The 13,001-nt window shown below is 49.1% G+C and overlaps 3 protein-coding genes across 5 annotated transcripts in view; all 3 read right to left on the bottom strand.

Moving 5' to 3' along the window:
- Window positions 1–5,049, bottom strand: chrnd (cholinergic receptor, nicotinic, delta (muscle)). 3 transcript variants are annotated; one of them, XM_077623804.1, is made up of 13 exons: window positions 4,901–5,049; window positions 4,023–4,168; window positions 3,909–3,953; window positions 3,658–3,767; window positions 3,429–3,584; window positions 3,258–3,355; window positions 2,366–2,566; window positions 2,163–2,274; window positions 1,987–2,101; window positions 1,146–1,356; window positions 946–1,067; window positions 641–832; window positions 1–106 (listed from the first exon to the last, which is right to left on the bottom strand). In XM_077623804.1, the coding sequence occupies exons 1-12, from the start codon at window positions 4,950–4,952 to the stop codon at window positions 650–652; spliced, it is 1,551 nt and encodes a 516-aa protein (XP_077479930.1). In that variant the 5' UTR covers window positions 4,953–5,049; the 3' UTR covers window positions 1–106; window positions 641–649. The 3 variants fall into 3 exon arrangements, with proteins under 3 accessions (XP_077479930.1, XP_077479929.1, XP_077479928.1); XM_077623803.1 differs by lacking the exon at window positions 1–106 and adding an exon at window positions 119–208; XM_077623802.1 differs by lacking the exon at window positions 1–106 and having other exon boundaries at window positions 265–832.
- Window positions 5,050–5,270: 221 nt separating this feature from the next.
- On the bottom strand, window positions 5,271–10,398 carry cip2a (cellular inhibitor of PP2A). The gene is made up of 16 exons (XM_077623789.1): window positions 10,304–10,398; window positions 10,004–10,138; window positions 9,755–9,877; window positions 9,529–9,680; window positions 9,384–9,459; window positions 9,115–9,321; window positions 8,895–9,042; window positions 7,952–8,081; window positions 7,772–7,871; window positions 7,591–7,709; window positions 7,404–7,509; window positions 7,250–7,315; window positions 6,867–6,965; window positions 6,590–6,786; window positions 5,521–5,634; window positions 5,271–5,451 (listed from the first exon to the last, which is right to left on the bottom strand). Exons 2-16 carry the CDS (start codon window positions 10,055–10,057, stop codon window positions 5,298–5,300), a joined length of 1,845 nt encoding a protein of 614 aa, XP_077479915.1. The 5' UTR covers window positions 10,058–10,138; window positions 10,304–10,398; the 3' UTR covers window positions 5,271–5,297.
- Window positions 10,399–12,648: 2,250 nt separating this feature from the next.
- Window positions 12,649–13,001, bottom strand: part of LOC144091468 (sodium channel protein type 3 subunit alpha-like) — a 40,036-nt gene continuing 39,683 nt past the window's right edge. The window contains exon 34 of the mRNA XM_077623810.1: window positions 12,649–12,999. The gene's annotated coding sequence lies outside the window, so the exon portion shown is untranslated. The remainder of the gene's footprint in view (window positions 13,000–13,001) is intronic.

The following is a 13,001-nucleotide window of genomic DNA, read 5'->3' as shown; positions in this document are numbered from 1 at the left end:
AAAGATTTCAAGTAGCCTATTCCCGTTTTCCCATGGGTCCGCCGAACGCATCCTTCCGTGGGAATTTTGTGTCTGACGGCCAGGGAAGCTCGCATCGTTGGTACCGCTGCCGAGGCGTCAAGAGATGCGCGCGTTACGGCTGTAAATCGCCGAGTAAGGTGCTCGTAGCGACAAAAAGAAGTCTCCATTTCTTGTTTCCAAACTACATCTGTGTGAAAGTTAGGGGTCACTTCCTGTTAGTTTGTGATATTTACCGGGAAATTTGAAGACAATTGTATGATGCTCAAAAATATGTTTGGTCATTATTTAAAAAAAAAAAAAAAGTCAAAATAGATCATTTTCTTAAGATTTGTTTTTCCAATTCAAAATAGAGAATAAAAGGGATGTCTAGGCCTAAACCATGTTTTTTTTAGATGCAAACTTTTCTTTACGCTCTTTTAAAAATGACCTTTTTAACTTAGAATAGATCGGATCCCCCCCCCCATTTATTGATTCCTTGGTTCTTTCTGAATAGACGCGGGATCAAAGCGTTTCGTTCTTTCCATGTTGAATTTTAATTGCCAGCCCAAATGAAAGACAGGAGAGGAGGAAGGAAAGAAAGGAAGGAAGGAAGGAAGGAAGCAAAAGATTTGGGAATTACGTGTCGGGGTCACATCGGGCGCGGGTTGTCCTCCCTGTAGTCGTAGTCGTCTCCGGCGAAGGGCAGCGGCGGCGGGTGGTTGTAGAGGCCCATGAGGAAGATGATGATGGTTCCCAACGTCATCACCGGGGTGATCAAGAACAGGCACAGGCGGTCCACCGTGCGGGCGATGCCGCTCCAGTTGTCCTTTTCCTGTATTGGCACACAGAGGTCACTTCACGCTTCCATTGACTCGCTGTGCCGCCATTTTAAGTACTAGCGGTCGAGTAGCGGACAAGCAAAATTGGGGTCGGCGGCCCGCTCGCCTCGTTGTAGTCGTTCTTGTTGCGCATGTGCTTGATGATGTAATTGGCCCCGTCCACCGCCGGCTTGATTTCGCCGTACAGCTGTTCGGTGACCCCGCCGCCGTCCTCCTGCAGCTTTTTCACTAAAAAAAAAGACCACACGCGACCTTAGAGGAAGGGCCGCCGGAATGGAGCGGGCGCTGGCGGGAAGGCCGGCCTACCCGCGGCCTGGGCGGGCCGGGCGATCAGCCCGTGTCGGACCGACTGCTTCTCGAACATGAGGTCGCTGCGGGATTTGACGCTGTAGTACTCCTCGGCCGAGGCGATGTAACCCGCCGAGCTGGAGCGCCGGTGCAAGGCGCCGTCCCAGGACGGCTCCGACTCGGCCGGACGCGACATCAGCAGCAAGCGGGGGAGTCGCTCCAGGAAAAACTGATGCACAAAGATCACAACAAGGACCGCCGCGGATAAATGGACGACTCCAAAAAATAATAATAACACAGAAGAAAAATACAGTGAACCACATGTGTCAAAGTGGCGGCCCGGGGGCCAAATCTGGCCCGCTGCATCATTTTGTGTGGCCCGGGAAAGTCAATCATGAGTGCCGACTTCCTGTTTTAGGATCAAATTAAAATGAAGAGTATAGATGGATATTAAATTTCCTGATTTTCCCCCTTTTAAATCAATAATTGTCATTTTTTAATCCATTTTTTCTGCTTTTAGTTCAAAAATCATTTTGTAAAATCTAAAAATATATTTAAAAAAAGCTCAAATAAACATTGTTTTAGATCTATAAAAAACTGAATATTCAGGGCTTTTAATCCAGTTCTTTTAATCCATTTATTTTTAAAAAATCTAAATATTATATGTAAAATGGTCCGGCCCACGTGAAATCAAGTTGACGTTAAAGTGGCCCGCGAACCAACCCGAGTCTGACATCCCTGCAGCAAACGTTCCCCGGTGGGTGTCATTTTACTCTTCATTGAACTCACTCCCCCACCCCCAAAAGCAAGGTCCAAATAATCCTCGACGGATGGCCCCGACCGCTACGTTTCAGCTTACCTTCTTGGTCCAGTCGGACATGACGTGCGTGCTGGGGCTCCTAAAGTGCAGGTTGAGGACCACCACGCAATTCAAGACCACCACTGTGACCAGAACCATGATGAACATCAGGTACCTACGAAAGGTGCACGTTAAAAAAAAGGCAAAAGACGTCCGCCGACGCTCAAACGACGTACTTGACGATGAGCGGGACGGACATGGACGTCTCCGGGAGCCTTTGCGAGATCAGCAGCAGGAAGACGGACTGAGCCAGCAGCACCGAGATGGACAAGGTCATCTTCTCGCCGCCTGACCGGCAAAAGTGGAGCGGCGTTTGACTGGACGGCGGGTCAAGTGGATAAGAAGAACGTAGGAAGAAGAATCCAAAGGCTTGACTGACTGTCCGCTGGCAGATAGTAGACGAGCGAGGCCAGGAAGGAGATGAGCACGCAGGGGATGATGATGTTGACGATGTAGAAGAGCGGCTTGCGCTTGATGATGAGGTAGAAGGTGATGTCCTGGTGCTTGTTGCTCTCCATGGGAATGTGCTTGTAGGCGTTCCTCTTGGCCGGACGGTGGATCACCTCCCACTCGCCGTTCTCTGACGGCGGAGACAGGGGAGGATCGGGGTCAGGTAGGGTCAGTTACGGCCAGTTACGCCGGCTCTCGTGACCGGACGTTTCGCCGAAAGACGTTTGGCCGAACGGACGTTTCGCCGAAACGGGATTTGCGCGCTCGCCCCGCCCCCGGATCGTGTGTACATGTTTTTCAACCTCGGCCCGCGGGCCATATACAGCCCGTTACAGATAACATTTAGGGATAACAAGGGCATGTACTGCCCACCGCTGGACATATTTCTAAATACAAGTACGTACTACTGTGCTGGCAATTTTTGTAGTAGTAACAGTAAGTACTACTGTCATGAAATTGTAAATCCAGAAATCCTACTCCAGAAAACTTCCACCAGCATAAAAAAACGTTGAGATTAATCTTTGAATTAAGGTTCTCAGCAAATCATTTTGTATATACATTTCCTATAATAATGGAAAATTATTTAAAATTAAAGAAGAAGTAAAAGTGTGTTCCATGGCATTTTCAAGTATTGTTCTCTAGTCTGTCCAAGGCACTTAGAATTTCACATAAGTCTTCTAGTGTTGTTTTTTTCTTAGTGTCAGACATCAATCCCCAGCTTTGATAAATTACATTGCGTGTCCAAAACGTGGCGAAACGTCTTTCGGCGAATCGTCCGAGTACCGCCGGCTCCGCCCCCACCCCCCGATCTCGGGCCTTACCCGTCCAGCTGGCCGGGTCGATGATGATCCACTCCACCGTGGCGTTCCCCTCCGGCTTCAGGAGCATTCGGATCTCTTTGGCGTTGTACGTCAGGGAGCTAAGCGGACGCAAATTGGAATGGGTCTCCGGGTCGGAACGGAGCCGTTCGCTCGCTCGCTCGGGGGTCTCACGTGAACTTGAGGGTGCAGTTCTGCCAGTCGAAGGGGAAATAGTTGACGTTGATGGAGCAGGACGAACGGAAGATGGCGGGGGGCAACCAGTAGCACAGCCCGTCGGGTTGCACCAGCACGTTGCAGTAGTAGGCCACCTGGAACTGGGCGTCGTTGCTAGGTGGGGAAGACGCCAGGCACGTTTTTTCTCGGTCCCATGCGGGATTCGCTCCAAGCTACGTTTCCTCACTTGTTCTCCAGCACGATCTCCGGCAGCCACACCATGTTGGACGGCAGGCGGAGGATCTCGATGCCGTCGAACTCGCTGGCGTTCCACGTCAGCCGGTAGTCCGTCCACGTCTGGCCCACGGGGAAGAGCGCGGATGTGGCGTGTACACAAAATGAGGAAAAAGTCCCGAGTGTCCATTTTGATTCAATTTGAAAAGTCGCGTTTGACTTTTTTGCCATCTTTGCATATATCTTTTAAATGCCGGGACTCACGTGTTCGATCCACACGTTGGTGAGGAGAGTCTCGTCCACTTCTTTCTGCGCAAAACCCAAAGCGGACGTTCAGTAGAAATCCCGTCTTTGGGGGGCGTCGGCGGGCGTTCCTACCAAGGAGATGAGGTTGGAGAGCGTGAGCGCTAGGTAGACGTCGACGGCGTGCTCCTGTCTCTCCACGGGACGCAGCTCCTTGTTGTAGCCGCGCTCCTTCAGCAGATGGTTGATCAGGCGCTCCTCTTCATTTCTGCACCGGCACCCTGCGAACAGGCTTGGAGTTTAATGTAAAAAAAAAAAAAAAATGGACATGACCTCAGTAGGTGTGCTTTAGCTCACAGACTGTCATTTCTATTCTTCCACGGGACATTTTTCAAGTATGTTATGCTTACTCCTAGTGCTTGTACCAACGCAACTTTAGAATGGGCCCCTATTTTTCCGTTAAAAAATAAATAAACACAAAAAGACATGACCTCAGTAGGTGTGCTTTAGCTCACAGACTCATGGACATTTCTATTCTTCCTCGGGACATTTTTCAAGTATGTTATGCTTACTCCTAGTGCTTGTACCAACGCAACTTTAGAATGGGCCCCTATTTTTCCGTAATGTTGATCCGAACTTTTGGGGTATATTGCCCAGCTGACGGATTGACGTTTGTAGGGCAGAGCGACAGCGGCACGTTCCAGAGCTCAAATTTCCCACGACAGCTGCTTCCTTCCACTGCGGTCCAACAGAGTCAGACATTTTCCAACGACGGCAAACGATAACCTTAACTCATTTGACCAGCACTACCAATCTACTTGGACTCGGAACGGCAATTAAAAAAAAATTAACTAAAATCTTAGAAAAATAAATTTTAAAAAAACTGCCATTCAACGTACAGTAGGCGCACAGCACTAATGTCTACACTAGCTAATCCGAATGAGATATGGAATAAATTCCAAATATAATCTCAAAAGATCCAGGATAAGCACAATGATTAAAAAACAACTAACCTGGCCAGAAAAGCGCTAGCAGCAAAACAGCGAGTGCGGGCGGAGGCTTCATGTTGAGCTCGAGTCCTGTCGGGAAGAATTAGCACGCTAGCCTCTTCGGTCCGACCTTCTGCCAAAGTGCTTTGGAGTGACGGTCGGCAGCTGTGGAGAAACAGGTGGCAGAAAATAGAAAGAGCCAGCCGGGCCGGCGGCAACACCCGCTCGCGGTGTCCTGGAAAACACAACGGTTAGAACCATGCCGGCTAAATTTGAATATCTTACCTACCTGTCAATTTTAAAAATAACTCAACCGACAATTTCATTTTTTTGCACAACTAAGCATTGTTTTTATTGGACAAGTGATATAGTCCTTTTATAAAATCCTTTTTTAGGGGCAGGGCGTTAGGTGGTCAATCACTTATTTCTGAACTTGGTTGTGCTTGTCACCAACGGTCAAGGTGTGGATCATGGCGAGCCTGGCCAAGTGGTCGCCGAGCTGGTCCTCCAGCTGACGCTTGCGAAGCTCCACGGACGACAGCTCCTTCTCCCGATCCTCCAGCAGCGCCGCGGTCCTGTCGAGAGCGAGCGGAAACGCCGTGAGGAAAAATGCCACGCCCGGACCGGCGACGGGCGTTTCCTACTTGTCGTGCTGAGTCTGCAAAGCTTGGCGATCGTCCTTCAGGGCTTGGTGCCGTTGGTCCAGGTCGGCGTGAGCCGTCCGAAGCTCTTGCAGCAGACGCTCGCTTTCGTTAAACCTGACGAGAAGCGCTTTTAAGGGGGGCGCGTTACGTCGATGAAAATGATTAAGTTAACAAAAGATGAATGGATGTTGAACCTTTTTTGCAGTGCAGTGCACCTAACACAGACATGGGCAAACTACGGCCCGCGGGCCATATACGGCACACCAACGTTGTCCAAATTATAGTAAAAATCAATTACCTCATTCATTTCCCTGCAATACCTTCGTTTCCCCGATAAATGGCGCACTAGCCTATTAAAAGTATGTAACTGTGTGTGGGAGCTACTTGAGAATACTGACACAGATGAACGAGCTGAATGTGAAGCTACAAGAGAAAAAACAGTTTGTGCATGAAATGCAAGCAAACCTTACGCCTTCATAACCAAGCTGGTTTTATTTTTCAAGCAAATATCAGACAAGTCATTTGCTCATTTCCCTACACTGGTTGTGTTAAAAGAGGCCCCCGCATGTGAAAAATTACAGGAAATCATTGGATGACCTGCATGAGCAATTCTGCCGTCGGTTTTGTGATTTTGGAAAAATTGACAGCTGGTGTCATGTCCTTTCTCACAAGACCCGGAAACGCTTCCACAGGAGTTGCAGTTGGAACTGATTGATCTCCAATGTGACAAGTTCAACTTCCTGAAAGTCTCTGAGTTTTAGGCTTCATTAAGTGCAGCCAAATTTCCAAACATCCAGAAGATGGCACATAGGATTCTGGTGTTATTTGGCTCTACATATGTGTGTGAACAGACCTTTAGTCTGATGAAAACCAAGAAAGCACCCCATAAATCCCAGATGAGTGATATGTTCATACTTTAGTCCTTTTTTTCTGTTTATGTTTCATATGTACTGTTAACGGATGCAGTTTTTTATATGTAGCGTATCTTGTGCTGACCCGGCCCGTCTGTCAATTTTTTTAAAGTCAATGTGGCCTCCGGGCCGAAAAGTTTGCCCAACCCTGACCTAACCTGTCCAACAAGGTGTTGTAAGCGGCCTTGAGGTCCTGGTGTTCCTCCGAAACCAGCTGCTGTCTGGCGTTGCGCCTCAGCAGCTCCGCCATGTCGGCCCGGGTGAGCCGCACCTGCTCCAGCTGCACGCTCAGCTCCGCCTGGAGGTCCTCGCGCCGCCTCTCCGCCTCCTTCAGCAGACCGGCCAGCCTCCGACCCTGGCGTTCACGGGTGGGCGGCGGGTGAGGCTGGGCTTCGCCGTTCTCTGGGCGGAGGCGGCGGGACCGAAAGTGCTCACCTCGGCCTCGGCCCTGGCTTCCTGGACGTGACACCGCGCTACCTGAGACGAGGCCGAGGCCTTGGCTTCCAGCGCGTCTCGCAGGCGACTCTCCTTGGACTGAAGACCAGATTAGGACTCGACACAATCGGGGAGAACTCAAGTACGGTAATCGTCTCCTTTTTGGAAAACAACATTACAGTGGCGCAAAAAAAACATGTCGATATGCACCTAATGATTTGCATTTAAACTGGAAGGTCCGAGTCCTATTTGGCTAGCGGCAATGGCGCTCCATGTCCAATCCATTTTGGCTGGGGATGGTCAATGAATCAATGAACTGTTCTTTGAACGGGCCATTCGTGCTGCCGCCAGTCAAAACTAAAATGATCGATCACAAGACTTACGGCCAGCTTCTGCTCGTACAGGTCGATGATGTCGGACACGTGCGGTTCCTTGGCCTGCGCCTGCACCTGCAACCAAAAAAAGCACAAAATGGCAGCGCTCGGTCGGCCCGGACAGGACGGGAAGTGAGACGGGACGGGAGCCCCGTTTGGAGACCTGTAAGCCGCCGTGGGTCGAAGCGTCCAACGCCGCCACGCACTTGTCGGACAGCCCAGTTGCCCTCTGACGGTAAGCATTGTTGGCGGCCACGCTTTCTGCCAGGCTGGGGGAGCAGAGCACAAATCTCACTGGGCGCCATCGACCACGCCAACGCTCCCATCTATTTTAGCAAAGCCGGACTCACACGAGTGATGGGAAGTCCGGGAGAGTGGCGGCCTCCAAAAGCAGAGCCATCCCGGACCGGACGTGCTTTCTGTGGGGTGACGTCAGGGCTAGCGCCAGGGGCGTGACTATCCTCTGGTCCTGAACGCACGGCGCGGGCGGGTTACGAAGAGGTAGGCGGGTCTGAAAGGAGGCGCCCTCACCTGCAGCGCCCGGGAGAAGCTGGTCTCCATGTCTTCGACCTGCTGGCGCAGTTTGCTCATCAGCTCCAGAGTGCCGAGCAGGGCCTCGGCGCACACCTGACTACGCACGCGGCCGCCACATTGTCAAAGTGTCATTTGAGGAACCGGTGGCGGTGGCGACAGATCAGCCCGTGGGCTCACCCGAGACCCTCGTCCGCGGAGGGGCCGTCTCCGTGGCAACCGGCCAGTAGCGTCTCCACCTGCGACAGGCATTGGTGGGCGCCGAGGTGATAGGAAAGCAGCGCCCGCGTGGGGGCCTCGCCACACATGAGTGAAAGCGTTAAGGCTTACGGGTTAATGGATTCCCCAAAGCGCCAAGGAGTGGAGAATGTAAAGAATCACTTTTCAAGGGTACTCGGTCATTTGGTCGCCCGGAAGGTTATTGATAATTACCATTTAAATGGTTGCTCAAATTCCCCAAATACAAACTGCAAATTATTATTTAGTCATACTTAATGCCCTAGTAATTATTAGGCTAAAGAAAAGCTCAACGTTTCCCGTACTTTTATTGTTTTGTTGGAGAACTTGTTAAGACCCTGACTGGACTGACGTCGCTTCTTAAAGGGACAACGCATGTACATACAAACTCTTGTACACTCACACGTCGGCTCAGTGAAGCTGCTCATGGCCATTGTTGGCTTTTATTCATGCGTAGACCGTGTTGTTTTACCTTGTTTTGTCGCCGGTCTTTTGGTCGCCCATTGTTTGGGTCCGGGCGACCAAAAGACCGGCGACAAAACAAGGTAAAACCAGACGGTCTACGCATCAATAAAAGCCAACAATGGCCCTGAGCAGTTTCACTGAGCGGACGTGTGAGTGTACAAGAGTTTGTATGTACATGAGTTGTCCGCTTAGGAAGGGATGTCAGTCAGTGTCTTAACAAGTTCTCCAACAAAACACAATAAAAGTACGGGAAATTTGGAGCTTTTCTTTAGCCTAATAATGACTAGGGCATTAAGAATGACTAAATAATAATTTGCAGTTTGTATTTAGGGAATTTGAGCAACCATTTAAATGGTAATTATCAAGAGACCGCGACCAAAAGTCCGGCAACCAAACGACCACACACGCTTTTCAAGGATATCGAGCAGCACGTCGTTGACGTGCGAGACACGGTCGCAATGTCGTCTCAAGTCAGCGTCCGCTCCCTTGACAAAATCCAGCAGAACGGGAAGGACCATTTCCGCAAAGCTCCGCGCGCCTTCGATAGCGCCGTCGGGGCCCAGCGCCTCCTGGACGGAGACGAGCGCGCTCGTTGTCGCGAGGTCATTCATCACCGCCCCCCGCTCGGCCACCCGGCGTACCTCCAGCAGCTCGCGGAGCAGCCGCATCGCCTTGGGCCAGCAGGCCTCGGCGCCAGCGACGGGCGAGCGGAGCCACCGCACCAACGCCGGCCCGGGTTCCACCTTGCCTTCCGGCCGCCTGAGAACGGTCGCCGGTTTGAAGAAAACCCGGCAGAGTTGCGGGCGCAGACCCGACACGCCGCACATGGCGAGCAGCAGCTCCAGAACCTGCCGAGGCACGAGGGGCGAGTTAGAAAGGGGGCGGAACTTGGCGCAGATTTGCCACTCACCTTGGCGGCCGAGTCGGCGTCTTTCAACCGCAGTACTTCCGACACCCGAGACGCGCAGGCGGAGAAGTGCTGGTACCTACGGACCACCAGAAAACCAATTGCCTGCCATTAACAAGGGCGGACGTCCCTACAATGTCATACTTACCGAGTGAGATAATCCGCCATTTTAGGGTTCAGCAGGAGGTCAACGAGAAGATCAACTGCATATTTTCGAGTCAGCGCGCCGTCGCTGTCGCCATTCGCGATGAGGTTGAAGATCAACTGGAAGGTCTGGTGGATATTGTGGGCATCGAAGAGCTGCGGCGGAAACACGGGACGATCAAAAAACAAATGAGGGCGCGGCCAAAAAGGAGAAGGCCGACATGACCCACCTTCTCGCCGATCTTCTCGTTGAGAGTGAGGCTGACCAGTACGGACAAGGTGAAGACCACCACCGTCAGATTCTTGTGATTCAGAAAGTTGAGCAACGTCCGATTGAAAGCCTTCACGCCGTCCTGTTTCAAAGCATTTTCCAAAAAATCAAAAATAACAAGTTCGAAATGTTTTAAAAATTGTAAATTTGAAGTTTTTTTTAAAAAAACGTATTTCAACATGAAAGACATAATATGATCAACACTCACCAGAGACTTGATGTAACTCTGCACAGCATAGTTATCCCGACACAAATTGGCCATCAGGCAAAGGCAGGGTGGGATGATGTCATCAGCATGCGACTGGCTGAGCTCAATAAAACGTCATCTTAAAATTGTACCTCACTGTAGTTTGTTTCCCCATTAAAATCAGGTAAAATGAAATCAATCAGTTACAGCTTGACCTAGTACTACAAAAAAATCAGTTTTAATTTTATAATAAAATTGCCTTTTTTGCCATGCATTTCCAAATAATTATAATGCAAATTGGTGGGCGTGTACGCTCCTTACATGTTGGCCACGAGAAAGTCGACGAGTTTATAAATGTAGCTTGAGGATGACGAGACGCGAGTGTTGTAAGTCAGCTTCTGCAGCAATTGCAAACTCTGCAAAGCACAAAGAACGCAATAGATGCCTCTATTGTCATTACATACAGGTACAAATATTTTTTAGCACCTCCCTCTAAGGACCACGACAGACTAACCTGCAGCACCAGAGGGTCCGCTGGGGCGGCGCTGTGACGATGAACCAGCGAGGCCAGGTTCCCGGTGAGGTCGAAGTTGCAGTCGAGTATCTTCCTTCTGTCGTCGTCAAACGCTGCGAGGTGAAGAATGGAAATAGTGACAACCTTCAGAAGAACTTTCATACACAACTTTTTAAAATGCAAAAAAAAAAAATGCACCAAAGCAGTTATATGTTGACATAATGAGGCGGCGGAGAATACCGAGTTGTGCCAGGAGGGAAAGGATGGCGGCGACCACGGTGGGACACGTGGTGGCATTTCCGGTGAGCTGGACGAGCCCGCGGACACACTCGCTGGGGAGTGGCTGACCCGAGGACAGCAGATGTTCCCATTTCAGGGAGGAGACCTCCTGCACAAATGACATGTCAAACAAAATGACATAAAATGATCCACTCATTGGGTGCCATTGACGTCAACAGACAACCCATTCATTTGAACTGTGAGGCTCTTGTAGCAATTGAATGATCCCTACCATCCCCTCCCAGTTCAAATGGATTAGTGATACCTTTACATACGAGCAGCTCTACCTACAAGATGCTCGAGATACGAGGAAAATTTCAAGCGAATAATTAGCTCTAGATACGAGAAAAATTTTGTTAATTTAAATTTGTTTGTTCGGTTACGAGTGCGTTGTCGTGGAAGGTGCCCCCGAACCCCCCCTCCGCAAAATCCGTCTAATTTTAGTTCTATTAAACACATTTTATTACTATTAAACCACTAGTTATGTATTACTTTGTTAATAGATGGCAAATTAGAAGAAATAAAACATTTTTTCCAATCCAATATCCAGTTTTTGGTGTTTTTTCAGAGGGTTGGAACGAATTAATTTGTTTTTAGTTCATTTCAATGGGAAACGTTCGTTCAAGTTACGAGAAGATCAACATACGAGCTCAATCCCGGAACGAATTAAGCTCGTATGTAGCGGTACCACTGTATAGACATTCATTTCCGCTGATGGAATGTTATCAATGAATAATCCCACTTCCTAACGATTGCACGTATACCGCTGTCAGTGGCAGTGAATGCATTAACCACTATCTCCTAAAAATACAGTGAAAATGGCTGGTGACGTGCGTCACTGGCAGCCATGTTGGTAGGGTCAACACTTTCAGAGCAATTGACGTCTAAATAGGATGAACGTCTATCGCGGCCAAAGGAAGAAAAATAGTTCATTTGGTATTTGAATGCCACGAGAAGCACGAGTTCTGAGTACAACGGACTGTCAGTCATAATAAATTAAAGGCTAAATATGCCTTACCGCTACTTGTTCGACGAGCTCCGCCGCACTGTCAGTATTCCTGTCAACTTCGTACTGCTGCATAGCAAGCAACAGAGACTTCAAACACGTCGTGGCGTCCATTCTGTGAAAAATTAAGAATACATCTGTATCGTATATTAGCTAACTTGTTAGCTAGCTCCGTTTTACATTCAAGCACAACGTTACATTAGCAACCTCCGCAATGTTTAAGGAATTTGTCCGCCTCACCTCATGGAAAATTCTTCGTTGTCGACATGAAAAATATAATAGTCGTGCTTATTGTTGAACATTTATGCCCTTTCTTCGTCCGTAACGTCAACTTCCGACAACAAAGCAGTCACTTTTCCCGCTGCTTGCTTTGAAAACTTCCGACACCGGAAATGGAATCATCCAAGTTGTAGAAAAGCAGAGGGGAGTCGAAGTTCAATAAAAAATCGCATTTAAAGGGCAAAACAGATGGCTTGTCAATCTCTGGTCCTCGAGGGCCCCTATCCAGTCTGCTTGGGTTGGAGGCCTCGAGGACCGGAGTTGGGCACAAAGTTTAAGCTATTTGTAACAATTGTGTTCCAAGTTTGACCTTATACGCATTTCAAAATACATTTTAGCTCTCTACTATTATACGTTACACCCAGTGTAAAGTTGACACTTTATTGAGGAAGATAATATTGAAATTATTAAATACAATTTCTCCTTATTTTCAAAATCTCTAAAATGATTTTAACATCAATTCACTTTAGCTTCATACGTCACGTCAATGACACCATCTGTAAACAGGGGGCGCTGCTAGCTTCCAGGAGATGTAAATTCAATTGAATTTAAACAATATAAAAAAGTAAAAGCCCAATACAGTAAATATTAAGTAGATTGTTCAAATTTAATTCCATTCATTTTTTTTTTTTTTGGGGGGGGGGACTAAAATATTTAACATTCAATTCAAACATACAAAATGAAAATCCAAAAAAGGGGGAGACGAAGACGCCGGGGGTCCGGGCAGCTGTCGCGCAAGGGACGAGGACTGACGGGCTGGCCTTGGCGGTCGGAGCGGGCCCGACACACCTCGTGCCCGCCTGGCTCTTTTCAAGTGGGTCAGCGACCTTTGATGGAGGTCAATGATTAACGCCGAGAAGAGAGCGTGCGTCGGGCCCCGACGAGTGCGTTGCGAAAGCCTGGCACAGGAATGCGGCGACGGGCAGGTCTGGACGTGAACT

This window comes from Stigmatopora argus, chromosome 17 (genome assembly GCF_051989625.1).
Source record: "Stigmatopora argus isolate UIUO_Sarg chromosome 17, RoL_Sarg_1.0, whole genome shotgun sequence".
Lineage (NCBI taxonomy): Eukaryota > Metazoa > Chordata > Actinopteri > Syngnathiformes > Syngnathidae > Stigmatopora > Stigmatopora argus.
The sequence above is the reverse complement of the archived record's forward strand: the minus strand, read 5'-3'. Positions and strand labels throughout refer to the sequence as shown.